General features: G+C 43.4%; 1 protein-coding gene across 4 annotated transcripts in view; it reads left to right on the top strand.

The window, feature by feature from the left end:
- LOC126183197 (cullin-5) overlaps nt 1-24,892 on the top strand; it is a 253,481-nt gene that overhangs the window by 185,630 nt on the left and 42,959 nt on the right. For all 4 annotated transcript variants that reach the window (XM_049924956.1, XM_049924955.1, XM_049924954.1 and 1 more), the window contains exons 10-13: nt 4,874-4,998; nt 5,081-5,211; nt 19,556-19,728; nt 23,816-23,977. In XM_049924956.1, coding sequence (XP_049780913.1) covers nt 4,874-4,998; nt 5,081-5,211; nt 19,556-19,728; nt 23,816-23,977 — 591 coding nt within the window. The remainder of the gene's footprint in view (nt 1-4,873; nt 4,999-5,080; nt 5,212-19,555; nt 19,729-23,815; nt 23,978-24,892) is intronic.

The following is a 24,892-nucleotide window of genomic DNA, read 5'->3' as shown; positions in this document are numbered from 1 at the left end:
ACCTGGAGAAAATGTTAGTTATTTACCGTGACTGGAATTATGGGCATGGACAATAATATAATGTGGATTTTTGTCAAGCTATTTATCTTTCTAGACAATAAAATATCAGATTTTGATCACCTGTTATCTGATTTTTATAACCTATTTTTGTAAGTGATAGAACCTATTTTAGGTACCTAAATTAAGATTTTTAGAACCTAAAAGTCCGAACAGCCTGGCATATGCTGTCGTCGTCCGACTCACAATTGGCGTTCATGCGTGCAAACAAACCACTTATTATTCACCTGCTGTTTTCCAAGTAGCCAGGAAGACCAGAAGAGTAGTTTTAGTTATACAAATTTTATTTGACTAGATTTTTAAAAATTGGATACAACCAGGTTTGCACCCTGCGGGTCCAGGAGTTTGAATAGGCCCGAGGTATTCCTGCCTGTCGTAAGAGGCGACTAAAAGGAGTCTCACATGTTTCAGCCTTTATGTGAGGGTTTGACCCCCATATTTCAAAATTTTCCCGGACAGCGAGTCAGTTTGGAAAAAGTGCCTTACATGGTGCATCGTGTCCATTGTGTGCCGAGACCTTTCACATCGTACATCGACGTGGATCTGCACTTCCGCTCATTCTCCAGCTGTTGAATGAGGTCACTCTTCATCCACTGTGTGGTATCGTTTTTTGTGCTAACGATTGTAATGGACTTGTTTGCACCTGATATCCAGCACGGTAGCCAGTCCGTTGTGGTGGGGCCGCTATGTACCCTGTTGGTTGTAGCCCCCTGACCACACAGGGGTAGCTCTGCTGATGCCTGCGCCATTAACTCCCCACATATGCCAAGGGGTAGATGCCCATCCCCCTGGGTCATCGGGCCGCCCAGCAATGGCCATCCTGCCAGGTAGCCTTTGCTGTGGCTGGGTGGTGCCTGTGGGGAGGGTCCCTGGTCGGTGTGTGTGGCATCAGGGAGGATGACACGCCATGAAGCGTAGTACATCATCTCTTGCTGGTGGTCAATCAGCAGCAGCCTCTAAGCATTCACGGGGTCAATTCAACGCACAGAAGTATGACCCCCAAATCGTTCCCCTCCCTGGCCACACCATGGGAGGAACGCCAGGCTAAGGATGGCAGCGGCTCTTATTTGCCCCGGTACCTTGTGTAATTGAGAGCTGATGGGGAATCTTTCATGACGCTGAAGCCTCAGTTTTTTGTTGAACATTTAGAGGACAAGTTTGGGGAGGTAGAGGGATTGGTCCAAATGAGATCTGGGTCAGTCTTGATCAAAACAGCATTCTCTGTCCAGTCACAGGCGTTACTCACTTGTGACAAGTTGGGGGATGTTTCTCTAACTGTCACGACCCATAAGAGCTTAAATATGGTCCAGGGTATCATATTTCACAGGGACCTTCTTTTGCAGTCTGACGATGAGCTGTGTGCCAATTTAGAACAACGAGGTATACATTTCGTTCGGCGTGTCCACTGGGGTCTGAGGGATAATCAGTTTGCCACTGGTGCCTTCATATTGGACTTCGAGGGTGATACATTACACAAGAAGGTCAAGGTGATGGTCTGCTGCTGTGATGTAAAGCCCTATATCCCTCCCCCAATGCGGTGCTTTAAATGCTGGAAGTTCGGCCATATGTTTTCACCCTGCACTTCCAGTGTCACATGTGGAGCTTGCAGACACTTATCACATCCCAATACTCCATGTGCCCCGCCACCCATCTGTGTCAACTGCGGAGAGCACCATTCGTCTTGCTCGCCTGACTGCAGGATTCTCCAGAAAGAAAGTAAAATCATGGAGTACAAGACTCTGGACCGACTAACCTACACTGAGGCTAATAGGAAATTTGAAGCCTACATCCTGTATGCATGACATCGTCTTACACTGCCACTACAACAGTTTTAGCACCATCAGCTCCGCCAACGCGTCACCTCTCAGAGACAGAAGACTGAACCTGCCCCCTTGATGGTGGAGGGCACTTCCCTCCCTGTTGCTCCTGCATCACCTACTTCAGGAGAAACACCCCCCCCCCCCCCTTCCCCCAACCATCTGAGAAGTCCGTCCCCACTTCTAAGCCGAAGAAGCGTACAACTTCTTCGGGGCTCCTCTCACTAGGAACGGGTCGCTTGGGTCACTCTCTTCCCAGGCTTCTGCTAGTGGGAAAGATGACACCTGCCAGTGGCTGAAGCGCCCAAAAGCAGCTGGTTGTAGGGCTTCACACTCGTCCTCAGTCCCAGAGACTGAATCCGAAAGTCCTCCCAGCCAGGAAAACCCTAGGAACGGCGAGAGAAATCCAAAACGAAGATCCTCAAGACCAAGGGAATTGCGGTGGTACCCACACAACCTCTGCCTACAAGCTCTAGCCGGCCGGTGTGGCCGTGCAGTTCTAGGCGCTTCAGTCTGGAACCGCGTGGCCACTACGGTCGCAGGTTTGAATCCTGCCTCGGGCATGGATGTGTGTGATGTCCTTAGGTTAGTTAGGTTTAAGTAGTTCTAAGTTCTTGGGGACTGATGACCACAGATGTTAAGTCCCATAGTGCTCAGAGCCATTTGAACCATTTTGAACCTACAAGCTCTGCAACTGAGGATGAGGTGGAAATTCTGGCATCTGCTGAGGACCTAGATCGTGCTGGACCTCAGACACAATGGGTATAGATTGTTCAGGCAATAAATCGGTGGCAGCAGGTGACCCTGACATGTAAACAGCCTCATTGAATGTTCCATGCCTTCCCATTCTCACGATGATGTCATTCTCCAGTGTAATTGCGGTGATTTTTTTTCCACCGCCTGGCTGTTTTACACCTGCTTTCTGCATTGCTCTCTGGGAAACCTGGTTCCCGGCAATGCGGATCCCTGCCCTCTGTGGCTATAAGGGTTATCACAGGAACCGTAGCGACTATAATAGTGTGTCACGTGGAGTTTGTGTTTATGTCCTAAACTCAATCTGTAGTGAGACTGTGCCCCTTCAAACCCCTCTTGAAGCTGTGGCTGTCAGAATAAGGGTGACACAGGAAATAACTGTCTGCAATGTATATCTTCCTCCAGATGGTGCAGTACCCCTGACTGTATTAGCTGCAATGATTGATCAACTCCCTAAACCTTTCCTACTTTTGGGAACTTGTAATGCCCGTAACCCCTTGTGGGATGGCACTGTGCTTACTGACCGAGGCAGAGATGTCAAAACGTTGCTGTCCGCCGCTCGCGGTCTCGCGGTAGCGTTCTCGCTTCCCGAGCACGGGGTCCCGGGTTCGATTCCCGGCGGGGTCAGGGATTTTCACCTGCCTCGAGATGACTGGGTGTTTGTGTTGTCCTCATCATTTCATCATCATCCAGGAAAGTGGCGAAATTGGACTGAGCAAAGATTGGATAATTGTACGGGCGCTGATAACCACGCAGTTGAGCGCCCCACAAACCAAACATCATCATCATCATCAAAATGTTGCTGTCTCAGGTCGACCTCTGTCTCTTAAATTCTGGGGCCGCCACACATTTCAGTGTCGCTCATGGTAGCTACTCAGCCATTGATTTATCAGTTTGCAGCCCAGGACTTCTCCCATCTGTGCACTAGAGAGCACATGGCAACCTGTGTGGTAGTGACCACTTCACCATCTACCTTTCACTGCCCTGGCATCAGGCCCACAGATGCCTGCCTAGATGGGCTTTAAACAAGGTGGACTGGGAAACTTTCACCTCTGCTGTCACTGTTGAATCTCCCCCCATGTGGGCTCTTTAGGGTGCCCTGGTGAAAGGCAGTCCCTTGGTGGTCGCCGGAAGTTGCTGATGCAATTAAGGAGTGTGAGCGAGCTCTACAGCAGCATAAGCAGCACCCTTCCCTTTAACACCTCATAGCCTTTAAACGGCTCCATGCCCGCGTTGGCCAACTTATCAAACTTCAGAGTAGGAATGTTGGGAGAGATACGTCTTGACCATTGGGTGCCTTACGTCACCTTCCCAGGTCTGGGTGAAGATCAAACGTGTTTTCGGGTACCAGACCCCAACAGGTGTTTCTGGTGTTAACATAAATGGCATGTTATCTACCAACGCAAATGCAATTGCTGAGCACTATGTTCGAGCCTCTTTGTCGAGAATTACCCCCAGCCTTCTGCACTCTGAAATGGTGGCTGGAAGGGAAAGTCCTCTCATTCACTACACGCCACAGTGAATCCTATAATGCCCCATTTACAGAGTGAGATCTCCTCAGTGCCCTTGCACATTGCCCTGACACAGTTCCTGGGCCAGATAGGATCCACAGTCAGATGATTAAACATCTCTCATCTGACTACAAGTGACATCTTCTTGTCATCTTCAACCGCATGCTTTTTGTTGTTTTTGTTGGTCCCCCCCCCCCCCCCCCTTTCCTGTTGTCTCATAACATCTGGTGAATTTCAGGATGTGCTGTGACAACAGGGATGTGTAGTTGTTGTAATTATGTAGGTGTTAGCTACTAACTAATGCTAAGTACTGATGTCCAACTTAATGGCACCACACCAGTCCCGTGTGTTCTCCAATAAAATACTTCAAGGAAGGAGAACATATTATTAGAACATTTATTTTTCCCCCTCAGTCAGTTGATAATCAACACTGAATAGTGTTGGATTGTACATGTATTTAGTCTTTCGTGTTTTTTTAAGTGTTTTCTGAGCATTAAGGCGTGTCTGAGACTGTCTCCCAAGGAACTGAGGTTGCTACAGCAGGACAGCTTGGTATCACATCATGTGTCAATTTTAGATTGGCTTTGTGGTTTTGTAAGTGAAAAGCTCGAACTTTGGTCCTTGTTGGAGTTGCTGTAAGATTGTTGTGTGTCTCGCATATTATTTTGTTGGGCTGCCTAGTAGAAAGAGATTTGTGCTGTTTGTTTAATTATTTCTGTTTTTCTCCTATTACAGTTGCTAGTACTAAAATACGTTCAGAACAAAGACGTATTCATGAGATACCACAAAGCACATCTCACAAGACGTTTAATATTAGATACATCAGCAGACTCTGAAAAAGAAGAAAATATGGTGGAATGGTGAGAGAATGAAATAAATCTGAATTCTAGATTACTGTGCATGTTATTCTAAAACAGTAATTACAAAGCCAAATTATTTCAGGCTTAGAGAAGTTGGAATGCCTGCAGATTATGTAAACAAATTAGCGAGAATGTTTCAAGACATAAAAGTCAGTGAAGATTTAAATCAACAATTTAAGGAACAGTACAGGAATACTAGAGGTAGCATAGCAGGTAAGATACTGCACATGGATAAAATGCTTTTAATAACTTCCATTGTTTATCATAAACAATTCTGTCACTGTAATTACAGACATCATTACTTGTTCTTGGGTATTGTTGCACATAAATTGCTGCAAAAGTATTTTGTATGCTCACAGGGCAGAGAAACAGTTGATATTTTTATTGAATTTCGAAACTGCTGTTTTGTGATTTCCAGATAAAATCCAAAATAACACCTACTGTCTAAGACATTTATTTAGCATCTTGGCTTTGTTGTGAGGGTGAGTCAACTGAAAACAGTAAAACTGTCAACAAAAAAAGGGAGGGACACGAAAGGTGACAGTAGCCTGCTCTCAGCAGTGTACTATACATTAATTAGGTAGCTGCATTGTCCAGATTCACAAACACCAACACTGGAGTATTGTAAAAGGTAACTGCTGCACTAGCAACTTGCAGCACGGACAAACAACATTCTGTTACTTGATTTCTGCATACTGAAGGTAGGAACTTTGTTGAAATTCATAACAGAATAATGATGTGTCGTCGTCACTGCAGTGTGTATATAGTTAAGTCATAAGTTCGAGACATTTGTTCAGGATTATAGATGTTTTGTGTTAGTGTCCAGCAATCACAGCCACCATTGAAACCAATCTTGATGATGGGGAAATTGGTGACACTGGATGATGTTGCAGCAAGAGTAAACATTGTTCATAGTTCAGTGCATTACATTCTACACAGTGTGCTCCAATTTAGCAAAGTGTCTGAGAGATGGGTGCCTTTGCAACTGACTCATGAACTGCAATGTTGAAATATTTAATGGCAAGAAGTATTCATTTGACTCATCCTTGTATATAATATTACACAGAACACAGTGAAGTATGAAAGCTTTAAATGTGAAAAGATTTAATAAGTGAAACACTCATCTCGGATAATGTAAATGTATGAGAAAGACTAATTTTTATTTGCATTGAAGATAGTCTCAGCTCATCCCAGTCTTTATTACCCTGATTTCATATAGATATACAGGGTATATCATAATTAATGGCATAAATGAATACAGTTGAAAGTACGTGATGTTGTTGTGGTCTTCAGACCAGAGACTGGTTTGATGCAGCTCTCCGTGCTACTGTATCCTGTGCAAGCTTCACCTCAGAGTAACTACTGCAACTTATATCCTTCGGAATTTGCTTAGTGTATTCAACTCGTGGTCTCCCTCGAAGATTTTTACCCTCCATGTTTCCCTCCAATACTAAATTGATGATCCCTCGATGCCTCAGAATGTGTCCTACCAACCAATCCCTTCTTTTAGTCAGGTTTTTTCACAGATTCCTCTTCTCCCCAATTCTATTTAGTACCTCCTCATTAGTTACTCGATCTATCCATCTAACCTCCAGCATTCTTCTGTACCACAACATTTCAAAAGCACCTATTCCCTTCTTGTTTATTGCCCATGTGTCACTTCCATACACTGCCACACTCCATACAAATACTTTCAGAAAAACTTCCCGACACCAAAATCTGTCCTCAGTGTTAACAAATTTCTCTTCAGAATCGCTTTCCTTTACATAGCCAGTCTACATTTTATATCCTCTACTTCGACCATCGTCAGTTATTTTGCTCTCCATATAGCAAAACTCATCTGCTACTTTAAGTGTCTCATTTCCTAATCAAATTCTCTCAGCGTCACCTGATTTAATTAGATTTCATTTCATTATCCCCGTTTTGTTTTTGTTGATGTTCATCTTATATCCTCTTCAAAGACACCGTCCATTCCATTCAACTGCTCTTCAAGGTCGTTTGGTGTCTCTGACAGAATTACAATGTCGTCAGCAAACCTTTTTGTTTCAGCTCCATGGATTTTAATTCCTACTCCAAATTTTTCTTTTGTTTCCTTTGCTGCTTGCTCAATATACAGATTCCCCCCAGGGGGCTCGCCACTCTTTGGAGGGTTTGTGCTTAGCTACCACGGGGCCCCAGCCTTTGCAGCATTTTTTCCCTTGCGTGTTGCATGTCTATCCTCTTGCTAATCTTTTTCCCCTCCCTTGGAGAGAGCATGTCTGGAGTATTATTGGGAATGTTCTGCATTCTGTCGCTGACTTAAGAACAGCCTCACCATTGTTTTTCGCTCCCTTTTCCTTTCTTTGTTTCCCTTCTCCTCTCACTCCTCCACTTCGTCGTTTAAGGATCTTCTTTTTCCTTCTTCCTCCCTGCGCGCTCCTGAAGGCCGGCCCATGTGTCTGCTGCATAACAGGTGGCTGGGTAATTCCCAGCCCCGGGTCGACAGATAGGGTTCACGTGTACCCCAGGTACAGGCCAGGCCCAGGGAGGGGTGATTGCCTGACCTGCAGCCTTCCCAAACTGCCAATTGGTCCCTCTGTCAGGTGTTTAGGAGGTGTGACCTGAGCTGTGAATAATCAACTATGGCGGGTGCGCCCCCTAGTGAAGGGGGCCCTCATTTGAAAAGAGCGCGCCATCGGAGATGCTGGAAGTCATGGGGATTTCCTTACAACGAGTCAATCATCTTCCCACTCAGCATCTACAAAACGCAAATGTAATGAGGCTAAAGATTCAAAGACCCTTGCCACACCATCACGGTTACTCGTGGTCTCACGTACTGAAGACGGTCAGTCCTTTGCCATGCTAAATCTGTTTATTATTCAGAAAGGTGATGATGCAATTGCTGGCCCTGTGAAATTCTGCTCTCGTTTATGGAATGGCACTTTGCTTTTGGAGACCACTTCTGATACTCAAGCACAACAACTGCTTGCTGTCTTGCTTCTCCACAGTTGCCCTGTTCATGCCGAGGCCCATAGATCTTTGAATTCTTCCTGTGGTGTAATTTACGCCATGCTGCTCGACGGTCTGACTGATTCCGAAATCCAATCTTATCTCTCTGATCAAGGTGTCATCGCTGTCCATCGTGTAATGAAAAAGGTAGATTCCTCCTTACTGCCCACCCGCACTCTTTTCCTCACCTGTAATAGAATAGTGCTGCCATCCAAGATCAAACAGGCTATGAAATTATCACAGTCCGGACGTACATTCTGAATCTGATGCATCACTACCAGTGTCATAGTTTCAACCACACTAGAAAGTCTTGTGGATACCCAGCCAGATGTGTCACCTGTGATACGGATGTGCACGAGGGCAATTATCTGCCACCTTCTCCCCGCTGTATCAACTGCAATGGCGACCACGCCGCCTCCTCTCTGGATTGTCCCGTGTATCTTGATGAGCGTGCTGTTCAACGATCTGGGTAAAGGAAAAGGTGCCTTACACAGTGGCTTGCAAGTTACTGGCTAGTCGCAAAACCTGCGTTCTCCCATCTGATATCTATAGATAAGTCCCTCGCTCCATGAAGGACATGGCCACGCAGATATGCAACCTAAAAGTCAGCTCTGAGGTTGTGAAATCGCCCATTGTCAATAGCATCACCATTCCACTGTCCAGGTGTACAACAAGCCGTCAAACATTTGCCTCAAGGAGCGCAGCCACCAGCTACCCAACCGGTAGGCAGGAAAGGACAGGAGTACTCCTGTGAACACTTCCTCCATCCTTTCAGCCAAACACCACCTGAATCTTCCTCTAACTGGAAGGGCTCGAAGAAGTCCACCAAAGGCAAACAGTCTTCTGCTTCACCAACTCGAAGATCCTCTTTGAAGGTGTGGCCACGTGGTACCCTACATCGGCCGGCCCATGTATCGCTGGTGCGCACCAGCAACTGTTTTCCACTGTTGGACTCCACAGACTGACTGCACAAGCATGCCGATGCTTCTGTGGACCCCCATGGAGCAGGATCCTCCTCCTGTGCCCTGTAGTAGCGACTCTACACCGGCTGTCACTCAGTGCCCGCTGAGTTGACACCCCTACATCTCTTCCTTATCATGACTCTCCTCCAATGGAACCTTCGCGTCCTTTGGTCCCACAAAGAGGGTTTACGGCTGCTTTTAGCATTGCAGCATCCCCTTGTAGTCTGCATTCAGAAAACTAAATTAGGCCCTCATGAATGCTTTGAGCTTTTGCATTATTTCGTGATTCGTTTTGACCTTCCCCCTGAGGTCACCATTTCATCTGTTGGGGGCGTCATGCTGCTCATAAGGGATGACATTCATTGTCAACCAATCTCCCATCTCCCTGATTACCCATCTTCAAGCTGTTGCAGTTCGCCTTTTCCTCCCCCACCTGACTTTTTCTCTCTGTACAATTTATGTCCCTTTGCCATTCAGTGTCACCAGGGCAGACTTCCTTCAGCTAATTGGGCAGCTATTTCCTTCAGCTTATTGGGCTGACCAGGTGGAATAGCTCACAAACATTATCCTTGCTACTGCAGAAAATTCCGTTCCTTGCACTTCATCTTTACCACGTCATGTCCCCGTCCCTTGGTAGTCTGAGGCATGCCGTGATGCAAGTCATGCATGGAGACGTGCTCTCCGCATTTTAACTGTCATCCTATGGTGGCAAACTGCATTCATTATAAACACATGCATACAAAGTGTTGTCGCATTAATCGGGATAGCAAATGAGCTAGCTGGCTGTCATTCACTAGTTCGTTTAACGATTCCACCCATTCCTCTGTCATGGGTATCAACCTCCAATGGCTCTCTGGGGCCAACATCCATTCCCCATTTCAGGTCTCGCAGTAGCAGACAATGTTATCGTGGACACTATTGCTCTCTCCAACATCTTAGCTACCATTTTGCGGTAGTTTCGAGGTCTTCCCTCTATCACACTGCCTTCCTCCATCGGAAACAAGTGGAGGAGACTCGGGTGATACCCTTCTACTCTCTGAATCGTGAGTGCTACAATGCCACCTTTACTATGAGGGAGCTAGATCATGCCCCAGGGCCAGACACCATCCATATTCAGATGTTGCAGCACCTTTCTCTTGCGGGCAAGCACTTTCTGCTTCACACATACAACTGCATCTGAGCAGAGGGCACATTTTGGATGCTGGCGTGAAGCCACCGTCATACCCATACTTAGGCAAGGTAAGGACAAAAACCTTCCTTCTAGCTACCGCCCAATTTCTCTTACCAGCTGCGTTGGCAAGATGATGGAATGCATGATTCGTGCCCAGCTGGTATGGTGGCTAGAGTCTCGCAATTTACTGACGAATGCACAGTGTGGATTTAGAGCATGGCGTTCTGCAGTTGACCATCTCGTTAATTTGTCCACCCATGTCATGAATGGTTGTCTGTGGAAATCCCAGACTGTGGAGGTGTTTTTCGATTTGTAGAATGCCTATGACACCTGCTGGAGAACTGGTATCCTCCATACTCTTTACACATGGAGCTTCCATGGCCGCCTGCCCTGTTTCCTTCAGGCATTTTTAAAAGATAGAGTTTTCAAGGTGCGTCTGGGTTCTGCCTAGTCGGACACCGTTATCCAGGAAAACAATGTCCTCAGTGTCGTCCATCTTGCTGTCGCCATTAACCTTATCATAGCCTGTCTCCCAATTGGCATCTCTGGCTCCCTTTTCATCGACAATTTTGCCATCTATTACAGTTCTCCATGGACCTGTCTCACTGAGCGGTGTCTTCAGCAGTGTCCTGATCATCTTTACTCCTGGAGCATTGACAGTGGCTTTTGCTTTTCCACTGACAAAACCATCTGTATGAATTTCTGGTGACACAAGTGATTTCTCCCACCATCTTTACATCTGGGGCCTGTTGCCCTTCCGTTCATTGAAACTAGGAAATGCCTGGGGTTCATGCTTGATAGGAAACTCTCTTGGTCCTCCCATGTCTCTTACCTGGTAGCCCACTGTAAGCAGTTCCTCAATGTCCTACGTGTCCTCAGTGGTACTTTCTGGAATGCCAATTGAACCACCCTCCTCCGTTTGTACCGGTCCCTTGTCCATTTGAAACTCAACTGTTGCTGCTTTGTTTATGCATCTGCATGCCCATCCCTCTTACGCAGTCTCAACACTATCCACCAATGTTCTATCCGTTTGGCCACAGGCGTCTTTTACACCAGCCCAGTTGAGAGTCTGTATGCTGAAGCTGCTGAACTACCACTGTCCTATCGCCATGACTTTCTCCTCAGCAGGTGTCCATGCCGTTTGTCTGCCATGCATGGCCACCCATTCTATGCCTCCTTCTTTGATGATTCCTTTGATCCTCAGTATGTTGCTTGCCCTTCTTCTCTGTTACTTCCTGGAGTCCGCTTTCAGCACTTGATACAGCGGCTTAACTTCGCACTACCTGCACCTTTCCCGGTGGGTGTGAACCCTTCACCACATTGGCTTCGTGAAGGGGCCCATGTTAACCTTGGCCTTCATTTGCTTCCTAAGGACACTACTCCAGCTTGGGTCTGTCGCCTTCAGTTTCAAGACCTTTGCATGGAACTTAGCGATAGTACCTTTGTATACACTGATGGCTCTCTGACTGATAGTGGTGTCAGGTGTGCTGTCATCATTGGCACCCATGTCTTTAAATATCGGCTTCCGACACACTCCTCAGTATTTACGGCCGAGCTCTTCACCTTGTATTAGGCCACGGAGTAAATCCGGCGACACAGCCTTTTCAACTGTGCCCTCTGCACAGACTCACTCAGTGCCCCTTACAGTCCATGTGTGCTGTACCCTGCCCATCCCTTAGTGCAGCGGGTCCAGGAAAACTGTCAACTGCTCACACTTGGTGGAGCCAGTGTGATGTTTCTGTGGGTTCCTGGTCATGCCGGTCTGCCAGGAAACGAGACTGCTGACGCTTTTGCCAAAGCTGCGGTTCTAGTACCTCAGCTTGTGAGTACGTATATTCTCTCCGATGATCTCTGTGTTGCCGTCTGTCAGGAGATGGTGTCCCTATGGCATTGCCAATGGTCCACCCTTGATGGGAATAAGCTTCGTCATATTAAGCCTCTCCCAGCAGCTTGGCCGACCTCCTCTTGGCCCTCCCACTGAGAGGAGTTTATTTTATCTTGTTTGCATATTGCGCACTGCCTTTTTAGCCATCGTCATTTGCTAAGTGGTGCTATCCCTCCACTTTGTACACATTGCGCCCAAGTTTTAACTGTTCGCCACTTCCTGATGGAATGTCCATTTTTTGACCTTTTACGTTTTCGTTTGGGTTTGCCATCTAAGTTATTGGCCGTATTAGCAAATGACACGTGGCTTGTTGACCGCGTTTCACTTTTTATCCGCCAAAGCAATATGGCAAAGGCCATTTAATTCTTAGTTTTGGACCTCCGTTTCTGTATGGTCTCTCTCTCTCTCTCTCTCTCTCTCTCTCTCTCTCTCTCCCCCCCCCCTTCTTCTTCTTCTTCTTCTTCTTCTTTTTTTTAGCTGCTCTTTTTCCACATGCCTCTTTTTAGCTGTCTTCTGTTATGTCAGTTGGGATTGACGTATAGTCGTTTTCTTACTACTCTGTGTGTTCAGGTTCTGTAGTTTTGACTTGGGACCGTATTACCCCAGTTGTTTTTGCGCCCTAAAACAAAACAAATATACAGATTCAATAACAATGGAAATAGGCTACAAGCCTGTCTTACTCCCCTCTCAACCACTGCTTCCCTTACATGCCCCCTCGACTCTTACAACTGCAGTCGGGATTCTGTACAAATTGTAAATATATTTTCACTCTGTGTATTTTACTCCTGCCACCTTCAGAATTTGAAAGAGAGTATTCCAGTCAACCTTGTCAAAAGCTTTCTATAAGTCTACAAATACTATACATGTAGGTTTGCCTTTCCTTAATCTATCTTCTAAGATAAGTCGTAGGGTCAGTATTGCCTTGCGTGTTCCAAAATTTCTACAGATCGAAAACTGATCTTCCCAAGGTCAGCTTCTACCAGTTCGTCCATTTGTTTGTAAAGAATTCGTGTTAGTATTTTGCAGCCATGACTTATTAAATTGATGATCATGGTATCAGAAGCAAAAAAAGTGTAGTAAGCATGTACTTTAAAATTCATGCCTGATGAGCTACGGGCACTTCATCTTCGATACTGTCAAACAAATCTCTTCTTCCGCAAGTCCTATGCTTTTTTAAGTATATCTTCACTACTGTGAAACAAGAGCACATAGCTCACAGGTATGATTTTAGAGGCCACACTTACTAGATTTTTTTTTCTTGTTTTGGTTCATACTACTCTCAAAATATGGAAAGCAAAATATAGCTTGCAGTAGAAGAGATTTGTTCAGTGTCTTGAAGATGTAGTAGTGCCCTTAGCTCTTCAGGTATGCATTTTAGAACCCATGTTAACTAGACCTTTGTGCTTCCAGTATCATATACTCTCAACTGTATGTGTTTATGCCATTAATTATGATACACCCAGTGTATATACGGGCTGTACTGTGTCAGTAGTTGGGAAAATTTGAATTTGTATGGGGGATTACAGATGCTGCTAAATGAACTACCATTCACAGTACAGTACATGGTGGCAGAGTAGGGATGTAGACATAGAACATAGTTACTCAAGATGAAATTTGATTTCTGTATTCTTTACCTCAAAGCAAACTCAGCCAATAGAGCAGTATCATATTTGTCCACCAAGTTGACAAGAACTGCCAAAGATTAGAGTTTCAGTTCTAAATCATATGGAAATGCTCTGATGGGACATAAATGGTTTACTGTGTGTTAACTTTATGGCTCTTTGTACATTGTCAAAATCTGAGGAAATTCCTTCATGGGATGTTAAAGTGTTTAACATCCTTTGTTATTCAGAAATAGCAGTGAACAGCTCAGAATCTGTCATGTCACATTGTTTCTATAATTACGCACCTCTACAACTGTCTGACCTTCTATACATGTAAACATATGGCAGCTTATGCAGCAGTTCAATCTGAAAAGTTTTGACCACTAAAATTATAGTTGGAATGTTTTGATTTCGGAGTTATTGCCTCATTATGAAACTGAACAGATTTTTGGGAGCAAAATTTTACTAAGTCTTACAGACATTTTGATTTAGATAGTAACTGTGTAGAATAGTAATTGTAGCTAGGCAGATAGAAAAGAAAACACTTCATTGCAATAATAGTTGCTGCATGTGATTGACAGTTAAAACTAGAATAATGTTTTTGATGTAGGATGATTGTTGAATAGTTTCCATTGTTGTATACTTTCCTGCCACATTTGATTTATGTAAGATTTACTCTCACATTCTGTAAGGTATGTTGCTCCCTCAGAGCCACAAGCTTCTTGATTTTGTGTTACAAAATTGTCCTTAACGATGACTCTTAATGCAGTTGTATTCATTTAAGTAACAGGATAGTGGCATGCACTATTTGCAACATGAAATAGAGATGAAATAAGTTCTGTAATCATTGCTGAGTGATGATATAACAAGCTTTTACTCCAGACATTTCGGGTGTATAATGATGATTTCAGATCTTTTTAAAACGATAATTAATTATGGAGTCCCCTTCAACTCCAAACATAATAAAGAGTCATCCAAAAAGCAAGGAACTTTCTGATTTAACCAAATAAAAACATATCAACACAAAACTTTATTTGCAAAGTTACAGTACCTTACTCTGTTTTTCAATGTAGTTACCACAGCTATCAAAGCACTTATTTCAATGTGGGACCAGTTTTTCAATTCCCACCTACTCTTGTACTGCCAAAGATGTGTGTCATGATGGCCCTGCTCATTTGAGGATTATGATTTCCGAATCCTCTTTTTTTAATGGTGGCTGTCTTGTTTATTGCACACAAGTGTCCATCAGTTTTGACGACTAGGTAGCAGCTGTACTATGTGCGCGACATTGTCACTCCCTGCCAGTAACCACATACCAGAGAGTTATGTGCGCCTGTGGGATGTAATGGGTAAAGGTTTTTGTGCGAAATGAGGCACGGTAATGCTGTATTGTCTAGGACAACAGTTACAAATGTGGAAAGCGTGCAACTAATAGGTTGTGTTTTGTGGATGGTCTGTTCAGTCTGCAGTCAGTAATACACAGTGGTAAGGACAGCATCATGATCAAAGTGAGATAATGTGCTTAATAAGGAAGTCTCGGTTTCCAGGGAGACATGCACAAACCTAATAATTCATACCCTGGACATCTGACTAGTGCTCTTCTTAGGATTAGGCAGGAATCGAGGGCATATCAGCATACAAAACACAGAAAGAAGTGCATGCTGACACTAAGTGGAATTTCATGATTGGCAAGTGGTATTCTCCAGAAGTGAATTTCTTTGCCCTTCTCTTCTCAGTCGCAGGATCTCACAGTAGTACTCAGTCACCCGGCTGATATAGGGATATTACTGCTGCTTTATTTCCCCTCTGTACTTGTCTGGTTGTGGCTTTAACATTATTTTGCTGAACTCGATTAAAGATCATTTTAAGTCGGTGTGTCAAGCTTCTCACTTACATGAAGTCTGCACCCAGTGGTAGCTTTGCTATCTCAAAAGGCGAACTCATAGAAGTATTGGATATAATGGTCCCAGTGGGACTGTGTTTTATTCACATAATAAGATAACATTTGAACTATGCACATGTGTGCAAACAATGACATAAATTTTGTTACCTGATCCATCAGTAAAGTATAAGGACTGCCAAAAGGTAATACCAGTTGGTTTAGTGACACCTTGGCCACAATTTCTCCTGTAATATTTGCAAGCAGTACTAGTGCTAGATACTGGGAAAAGTGATCAAAATTGACAAGATATATCCAAAGCTACAGTTTCAAGAAGCCTAGATGTTTCTGGTACAGTCTACAACAAAATTTGCAGCCACTTCTGTTGTGACCACTATGTGCACATCAGGCACCTGTGCCAATACTTATCTATATCTCAAAGTCTGCCTTTTCACCAATAGCAGGTAGCAATAAGGGGGTGTGTAGCCTGTTTACCATTGTGGCAAGCTTGTATACTTTCATGGCATTGAGCAATAATATTAGGCTGAGGTGCCTTCAGTTTTACTAACCAGTTTGAAAGAGTGGTTTTATAAAATCCATAGGAGTTAATTTCAGCCTTATTGAGTGGCAAGAAGTATAACAGTCAGTTTTCTTCACCATTGAGCTCTTTGTTCAGAATACAACCTACAGCAAAATCAGAGATGTTGCAGGATGGTATAAATGGCTTTATAAAGTTAGGGTGTACCAGCAAAGGTGAATTTGTCAATACTTTCTTCTTTCAATGCAGTTTCACACTCAGTGGACAATTCAGAAGTTATTCCTTAATTTAACAGCCTTGTTAAAGGTTTAGTCACAGTAGCATAGTCTTTTACAAAGCGACAATAGTAATTCACCAGCCTCAGGAAACTCTGTAGTTCTTTTACATTCGAAAGAGCGGGAAAATTTTCTACAACTTCCGGAAACCACTGTTCTGGCTTTACCCTGGCTAATGATGTGTCTCAAGTAGTGAACTTGTGACTCGGCAAATGAACATTTTTCCAGCTTCAAACTTCAGGAACATTCTACAGCCTCACTAACACATTTCTTGAGTGCTCATTGTGCTGTTCAGTTGTTCAAGAGAACACTGTAATGTCATCTGATCAGGCAGAAGGTGGGTTTCGGTCCCCGCAGTAGCAAATCGCCAAATTTCAAGAATGACAGCAGTGTGATTTTAGCAACTGCTTGTCTGTGGGAGAAAGAAAAACATAATTTATGTAAGTGCTCATGTCTGCCAAAATTCATGTTGGCTTACCTTGCATCTTTCTTTTCACAGTCGCACTTGCCACCTCCTTCCCACCTCAATAGTTTACTGGGGTTACTGTTCTTCCAGGGTGGCAGGGTTGATGGCTTGCTTACCTTCGGCATTTACACGATCAAAATACCCTTGGTCTCTGTTAGGGGTAGGGCTGTTGTGGCCAAGGATTTGTCTATTTCAGGACTGCAGGCAGTGCACTCCTAGATACATGAACTCCCAGCAGTTAGGGCAGTAACAGACAAAGCTCTTAACAGCTGTATGGCCGGCTCACCTACATCGTACACAGACCGTGTTACTAGTGAACACACGGTGTGGCTCATTGTTCTGTATATATACAGCAACAAAGCGTGTTGCTTCTTCATGCAACAGTGCAAAACGGACTGCCTCGTAGGGTGATGCTGGGGGAAATGACTTTAACCTCTACACCCATCTGTGGGTTAATATTACAGATAAAAAAACGTCGATCACATGCACCTCTGCTTCTTCTAGAAGCACATCATTACAGGTTGTATCCCAGCCAAGGCTATAGGTTTTACAGTTGGCAAATTGTTCAGAATCTTCCCCTGATATTTCCGGCAGTATGGAAAGTTTGTCATGGTAGTAACTGACACTCCACTTACCAAAAGAGCAGTCTGCTAACATTTTTGCTAGAATCTCAAATCTATCTACACTCCTCAGTGCATCAGCTGACTCGACATAGGTGCATGTGTTCCAACACAATTTTAGCCTTGCCAAAAATAGAAGAAAACTATCTGGCCATGAGAAAATATGACCAAAGTTGCAGATATTTTGCAAAAATGTATCAAGACACACTACGTTTCCTGAGAATGAAGAAATAAAGTTAACTGCTGGGAAGCTGCTTACAATAACAGATGGTGACACTGCTGCACCAGCTTCAACTCCTCTAGCTTCATAGAGAGTAGCTTGAACATTAAAGTCTACTCTCAATGCAGTTGCCTGTGTTCGAAGTTGGTTATTATACTGGTCTTCTAGCTCTACATTTTTTAGCCAAAAGTTTGTGCACCTGTTCTTACAATTCTACATTTTCAGCTGGTAACTTACACACCTGTTCCTGGGATTCCCCAAAAAGATTCATATTTTTGCCCACAGTGGCACCTTCATGCTGAGGAAAAAACACACACACACACACACACACACACACACACACACACACACACACACACACACACACACACGGGTAGATCACAGTTAATGATCACTGGCGATAATGCAGAGACTGGTGGAACAAACAGACGGTTCCTGAGGTTGGTGACAGTGGAGTTCACAAAGTAAACTGCTAGCCAGAAACGAAATCCAGGGCATAGCAAAGTCATCATAAATGTGCACAAACAGTCCAGGGAGCAGTCTGAATCACAACGTAATAAATGTAAGGCCAAGCATTCTACTAATTGATAGTGTGTATGCTAGGCTTCAAGGAACTGATGAGAATGACTGAGAAGTCAGGGCATGGTATTTACCAGCATGCTCGAAATAGTGGAAGGGGCCAAGTGATACGTCTCCACCTGCAGTAGCACCGCTCGTGGGAGCCAGTTGTGGCCAGAGTATGAAGCCTGAGCATCTCTGGCCTGTCCTCCATATTGATACTAGGGCTGGAAGTCCAAATCACTGTCAAATACTAAAGTATTCTTCACAGTTACGTAGCACTTTTTGATCACTAAGGGTAAATTATGAAGCTGTGTGTAAATTCCCTGAACTAAAAGGGATCATCACTTGGAAATTAGAAAAAGCTTGAGAGACCCATATGACAGTGTGAAACGTGTGAAGTGTAGTCCCAGGACGTTTCCAACAATATTGTTAAGATAGTAGATGTAATTTGGGAGAAACAAATGAAGAGGTATGTGAAATATTGAAATTTATTCATGAAATCAAATTTAACTATAATAGGTATAGTGACCTACCTAAAGTGACATGTGAAAGTTTATACTGAACTGGGACATGGCCAGATTTCCCTCTTATCGCGAGTGGTCACCTTACTACTTACACCATCTGGTGGTACTCTCCCGATCAATCCAAACTTTAGTATGTCATACACCTATCCATTTCTTCTCATAGATTATTAATTCATTGCCCACACTAGCACATCTCATGATCATTGGGAAATCCGAGTCCAAGTCCCGGTCCGGCACAAATTTTCAAATATCGCTTTATGCGGTTCATATGTGTCTATTACAGTTAAGTTGAATTACAGGAATAAATTTCAATATTTGAAAGTGTAGTTCATCAGCAAATATGAATATACATTAAATACTTTCCCTGCAATCATTATTATTATTATTATTATTATTATTATTATTATTATTATTGCTATTGAAAATATACAGGTAGCAAATATTGACTTTCCAAAACTGTGTGTGTTAATCTCTCTCTCTGATGTGGGTGTGTAACTTTTGATAGTCTGCTTTGCTTTGACTTAATGGTGCTGTATTAACATAACAGACTTTCAAATACACTTTGCAGGAAGCCTTAAAGACAACTTTTCAATTATTTTGAACTTAAGTATAAGGAGAGTGATCTGGAGATGACAGAAATGTGCTTGTTGCCTTACATAATTCATATGTGGCAGAGTTTCACCAAAAGCATGTTTTGTACATGGTAACCATCCAGGAAACTTGACGCTATAATGATAGCTGTCATTTCTGAAGAGGGATAAATAGTAACTTTGATGAAACACAACCAGACCTGGTTTTCCCTCTTGTTCTGGTTCATTTCAGATATGAACTAAAAAAATGCAAATTTTTGCAATGTTGTAATAGACTCGATCAACATCAAGATCTTGAATGCCGGGGCTTGGGCACGTGGAAGTGAACGTGTAACTGTGTCACTGCCTCTGGAGCTAGAAGACTACATTCCGGAAGTAGAAGATTTCTACAAAAAGAAACACAGTGGGAGGAAACTGCAATGGTACCATCATATGTCTAATGGGACGGTATGTAAAATAATTACAAAGAATTAAACTTTTTATGTTCATCCCCTGTTGAATTCATAAAAAGTTATGCGATGTCTAGTGTGTGTGTGTGTGTGTGTGTGTGTGTGTGTGTGTGTGTGAGAGAATAAGTCAGTGAGTCATCAGTTGCATTTTCTCTGGTGTTTTGGGAGATATTTTCAGTTTTGTATTTGTGGTGTGTAGCTAGAATCAGCCCAAAGAAATTCTGCTCACCAAATCTTTCATGTGACCTCCAGTGTAGACAGAAAGTGTTGGTTTGTTTCTGCTCCGAAGAAAATTATTTTTAAAGCAGATTTTTACACGCCCATTCAATAGAATAGCCCAAAATTAGTCTACTGCGATATTTGTTCTATAAATATGTATTAACAGACACAGTAAAACATTAAGAATAACCAGTACTCCAACAGCAACTGACAGCACTACTACATGGCGGTAGCAGTCAGCCCGGCTCAGGACAGTGATGTTGCTGTTGGAGTACTGATTATTCTTCATGTTTTATTCTACATGTTAATACACATAAATAAAATGAGTATCATACTAGACTAGTTTGGGATTGCTCTACCAAATGGGCATGTAAAATTCCACTTCAAATTCCCCCCCCCCCCCCCACTCTCTCTCTCTCTCTCTCTCTCTCTCTCTCTCTCTCTCTCTCTCTCTCCCCCCCCCCCCCCCTCTCTCCCTCTCTGTTGACATTGGTTGTTGCATGAAAGATGTGACGATTAGTATTTATTGAGGCTGTCTCCAGCTACTGGCTACACATTGCAAAAGCGAAACTGCAAATATCTGCCGAAACTCCAGAGAAATTGCACGCGAGGACTCTTAGGAGAGACACCCAAAGTGTGTATATGTATATAAATACTTTTGTCAGAAGTTGTTGCTGTTGGGTTCTGACTAAGAAGAAAATTATTAAACGTAATCTAAGATCATCATCTGATGTTTATCATTCAGTGTTTCTCCATATAATAATTTATGGAATGTTTTTATTTGTGTATCTGAGAGATGAAAGATGAGTAATCGAAACAATCTTATGTGCACTGGAAGACAAAATAGATGACGCACCATGAAGGAGCTATGCAAATTGGTTACAAATTGACTTTCATACAAGTATCAATGGAAAATGCAAAATTGTAAACTTCGGTGGCTAATGGATGGATGTGTGATGCTGCAGTGCAATTCACCTGCAGCTAGCAAGGACAGTAAACAGGGGACATGTCGATAACAGGGCATGAAGTATTTGCGAATTTCATTCTGCACAGTTGGTTGGACAGTAACTGTGCCTTCCATACAGGCGGGTGAACAATGTACACAGATGTCCACATTTGAGAGAGAATGTGTACTTGAGGTCAAAGCAGCCAGTTGAAGTAATTTGCCAGATGCTCAGCATTTGAACAGGAGCGATATCACCATTCGGTAATGTTGGTAGGAATTGGTGAACCATGACAAAACTCAGTGTGAAGAAGGAAGCAGCCAACCTAGAGAGATGGCAGAACATGAGGACCGAGCAGCCGTCAGAGGCACTTAGAGCCCCCGATTCATCATCATCATCATCATCATCATCTATCCAATATGCAGCTGGTGCTTCAGCGACCACAAGGACAACTAACAGGTGAGTCACAGAAAGGGGGCTGAGATGTCTGCACTGCTTGTGCCAACTGCCATTGACAGCTGTACACCAGAAAACCCATTTTCAGTGGTGTCGAACACATTTGGTCTGTAATATCATTGACTGGAATATAATAGTCTTCAGCGATGAGTCCTGCTTCAAATTGCATCACAATGACCAGCCAAGGCATGTCTGAAAACGTCCTGGGCTGGGGTTGGATATCAACTTGACTGTCGCCTGCTATACAGTCCTACAACCAAGAATGATGGTCTGGGATGAAATTTCATTTCGTAGCAGGACCACTTGTGTTGTCATCTGCAGCACCCTTGCAGCGCAGCAGTGCATAGATGATATTCTATGTCTCGTTTTGTTGCCCTTCCTAGCAGGCTGACCTGGGCTTACATTTCAGCAAGGTGATGACTACCAGCACATGGCAAGAGTTTCTACTACTTGTCTTCATGCTTGCCAAACCCTATCTTGATGAGCAAGATCAGTGAGTCTCTCCCCAGTTGAGAACATTTAGAGCTTTATCGGGAGGGCCTTAAAACCAGCTTGGGATTTGGATGATCTAATGTACTAACTGGACAGAATTTGGCATGATATCTCATGGGAGGACATCCAACGACTCCATCAATCTACACCAAGTGAATAACTGCTTGCATAAGGGCCAGAGGTGGGCCAATGTGTTACTGACTTGCTCAATTTGTGACACTCTTTCTCTTGAATAAATCAGTGTGTTTTTATGGAATTTAATCATTCGATTGTCTTTACACGTACATCACATCTACAGATTTCTGTCCCATTTGGTTAATTCCTTTGTAGTGCTTCATTTTTTTTGTCTTGGAGTGTGTTTTGTTTACAGGTGCAGTAATTTCTAATATAAAAGTATGAACCAATGAAAACACAATAGTTTCGCTCCCTACCCCCCCCCCCCCCCCCTCATGCTCACTGCTTTCCCCCTCACCTTCCCTCCTCCTTCTCACTCTCACCTTCCCCTCTTTTGCATCGTCATACTGTACTAATGATTCTTCCAATTGACAGTTTATTTGTACCTTCATCTCATCAGTCTTTTCAAATGTTTCGTGAAATGATTCTTCATCTAATTCCTGGGTTTTCCTTCATTTGTTCAGTTGACTTGTAAATGTGTTTTATATTGGGCAAAAAGAAGAAAAAGGATGATTTAGGTTCAGCATCCCATTAATATTTTAGTTTTTCTGTCAGAACTAAGCAGATGTTTACTAAACTGTGGAAGATAGAGATCATCATAAGATCATTGAAATACCCAATAGCCTTGTGCTAGTGGTGAGTGGAGTGGGTTAGGTGCTGAATCAAGTCTCAATCAGAGCTGAGGTAGTAACCATCCATTACTAACCATTCTCGGTAAAAGTCCACTGGAGGTCTAAACTTAGCAAGTGTAGTCAGCTGATAGATCCATTCAGCATAAACTGGTAGAAAACAGACTAACAATGGCCTGATGTTGCAAAAAGGCGCCGGCCGGAGTGGCCGAGTGGTTCTAGGCGCTTCAGTCTGGAACCGCATAACTGCTACAGTCACAGGTTTGAATCTTGCTTTGGGCATGGATGTGTGTGATGTCCTGAGGTTAGATAGGTTTAAGTAGTTCTCAGTTCTAGGGGACTGATGACCTCAGATGTTAAGTCCCATAGTGCTCAGAGCCATTTGAACCATTTTTTCAAAAAGGCTTAAAGGCTTGAGCAAACAAGCATTGCCAACCAGCGTTGCACGTCTTCGTGGAAGTTGACAGCATAATGACAGCACAAAGACTTTTCTGTCAACAGCACATACCGACTGTGTGCACCACCTGTCGGGATGCTGTCCCCATTGTAACTGAGGCCACATACTCTACATAGTTTGTAATTTCTGGTGGCACTGAGGTGTGCAGCCCCTGAAATTCCCATAAGTGGATTTGGTGTTGCTGGTGTTGCTGGCAGACGACGTTGTTGGTAGGATCACTGGGACCATATCTGATTTTGGTGGCACCAAACAATCCAATATTTTATGAGTGATACTTCGTGTATGTGCTGTAGATGACCAAGAGTTTTTAATCAGTTAATTTTATATGGAAAGGATAGATTGTTACTCACCATATAGAGGAGACACTGAGTCACAGAAAACACACACACACCATCATTTGATAATCTTATGTTTGCAGGCTTTCGCAGTTGGAGTCACTTTCATTAAATTCTTGTGGGTTGTAGATCACATGTCACACAAGTGAAATTCAGTTGCAGTAGTTACTGAAACATCAGTTTGCCATTTTACAATGTGACACATTCTACAGTCTCTGAGAATTTCATGGAATATGACAGTTGTTGACAAAACTTCTTTGATGTGAAACTTGGAGAGACTCGTGTCATATTGCTGTGGAATGCAAATGTAATGGTGTGTCACTTATGTGTTGTTGTTGAATTAAAATTTTATGCTTTGTTATCAACTTAAATTTTTCAGATAACATTTGCAAATAATGTTGGAAGATATGATGTAGATGTCACCACTTTCCAAATGGCAGTTCTTTTTGCATGGAATCAGCGTCCATACGATAAAATACCATACGAAAATTTAAGGCTGGCCACAGAGTTACCTGATCCAGAGCTTAGAAGAACATTGTGGGTAAGAAGTTAAACAGAGTTAAAATGTTGTTGCTGTGTACATTGTGATTGCCTTGTACTAAGAAGAGTCATTACTGAGCTCATTTGTAGTGGACTTTTAAAGGAAATGTTACTTGTGTTCTTTAGGAAGCTGACAACACCCACTTGACAAAATATTGTGAAACATTGTTTTGATCCAATATGTGAGACACTGTGTGATGAATAGTATAATGAACTGCAATCACTGTAACTCTTGCAGATACTTACATTGTCAGCTACATTTTTTGCATCACTGTTATTAGAGATTATGATTTCCAGATGCTTGGAAAAACTGTGACTTCTTAGACGCTTAATGTCAGGGTTGGGGGTATAATTCTCTATCCATCCATCACACCTGCTCTTTGAGGCTATTTTTGTACATGCACTATGATCCACATGACTGCAGTAATATTATGCACACACCTGCTTGTTTTCAAGAGTCGCTAATAATGTGATATGAGGTGCTATCCAAAATTTTCGGGACTGCTGCTGCCATCTGTTGAAAACCTTACCTTTGGACTAATGGTCACCATCACCCTTGAAGTAGTTCCCATCCACACGTACACACCGGTCCCAGCATTTGTGCCATTGGTCAAATGTTTTCTGGAAGTCCTGGGTTTTGAGGGCGTTTAACACCACTAGTGATGCTTCTCGAATCCTCTCTAGAGTGTTGAGCTGATGGCCTTTCAACTTATTTCAGTTTTGGGAATAGCACGAAATCGCAAGGTGCCAAATCTGGTAATTATGATGGGTGGGGTACAACCACCATGTTGTTTTTGACAAAAAGGTCCTGGTGAGCAAGGACTTGTGACAGGGTGCATTGTCGTGATGGAGCAGCCAGTTCCCTTGATGCCAAAGTTCAGGCCGTCGTCACCGCATGTTTTCACGGAGCCGTCGC

This window comes from Schistocerca cancellata, chromosome 4 (genome assembly GCF_023864275.1).
Source record: "Schistocerca cancellata isolate TAMUIC-IGC-003103 chromosome 4, iqSchCanc2.1, whole genome shotgun sequence".
Lineage (NCBI taxonomy): Eukaryota > Metazoa > Arthropoda > Insecta > Orthoptera > Acrididae > Schistocerca > Schistocerca cancellata.
The sequence above is the reverse complement of the archived record's forward strand: the minus strand, read 5'-3'. Positions and strand labels throughout refer to the sequence as shown.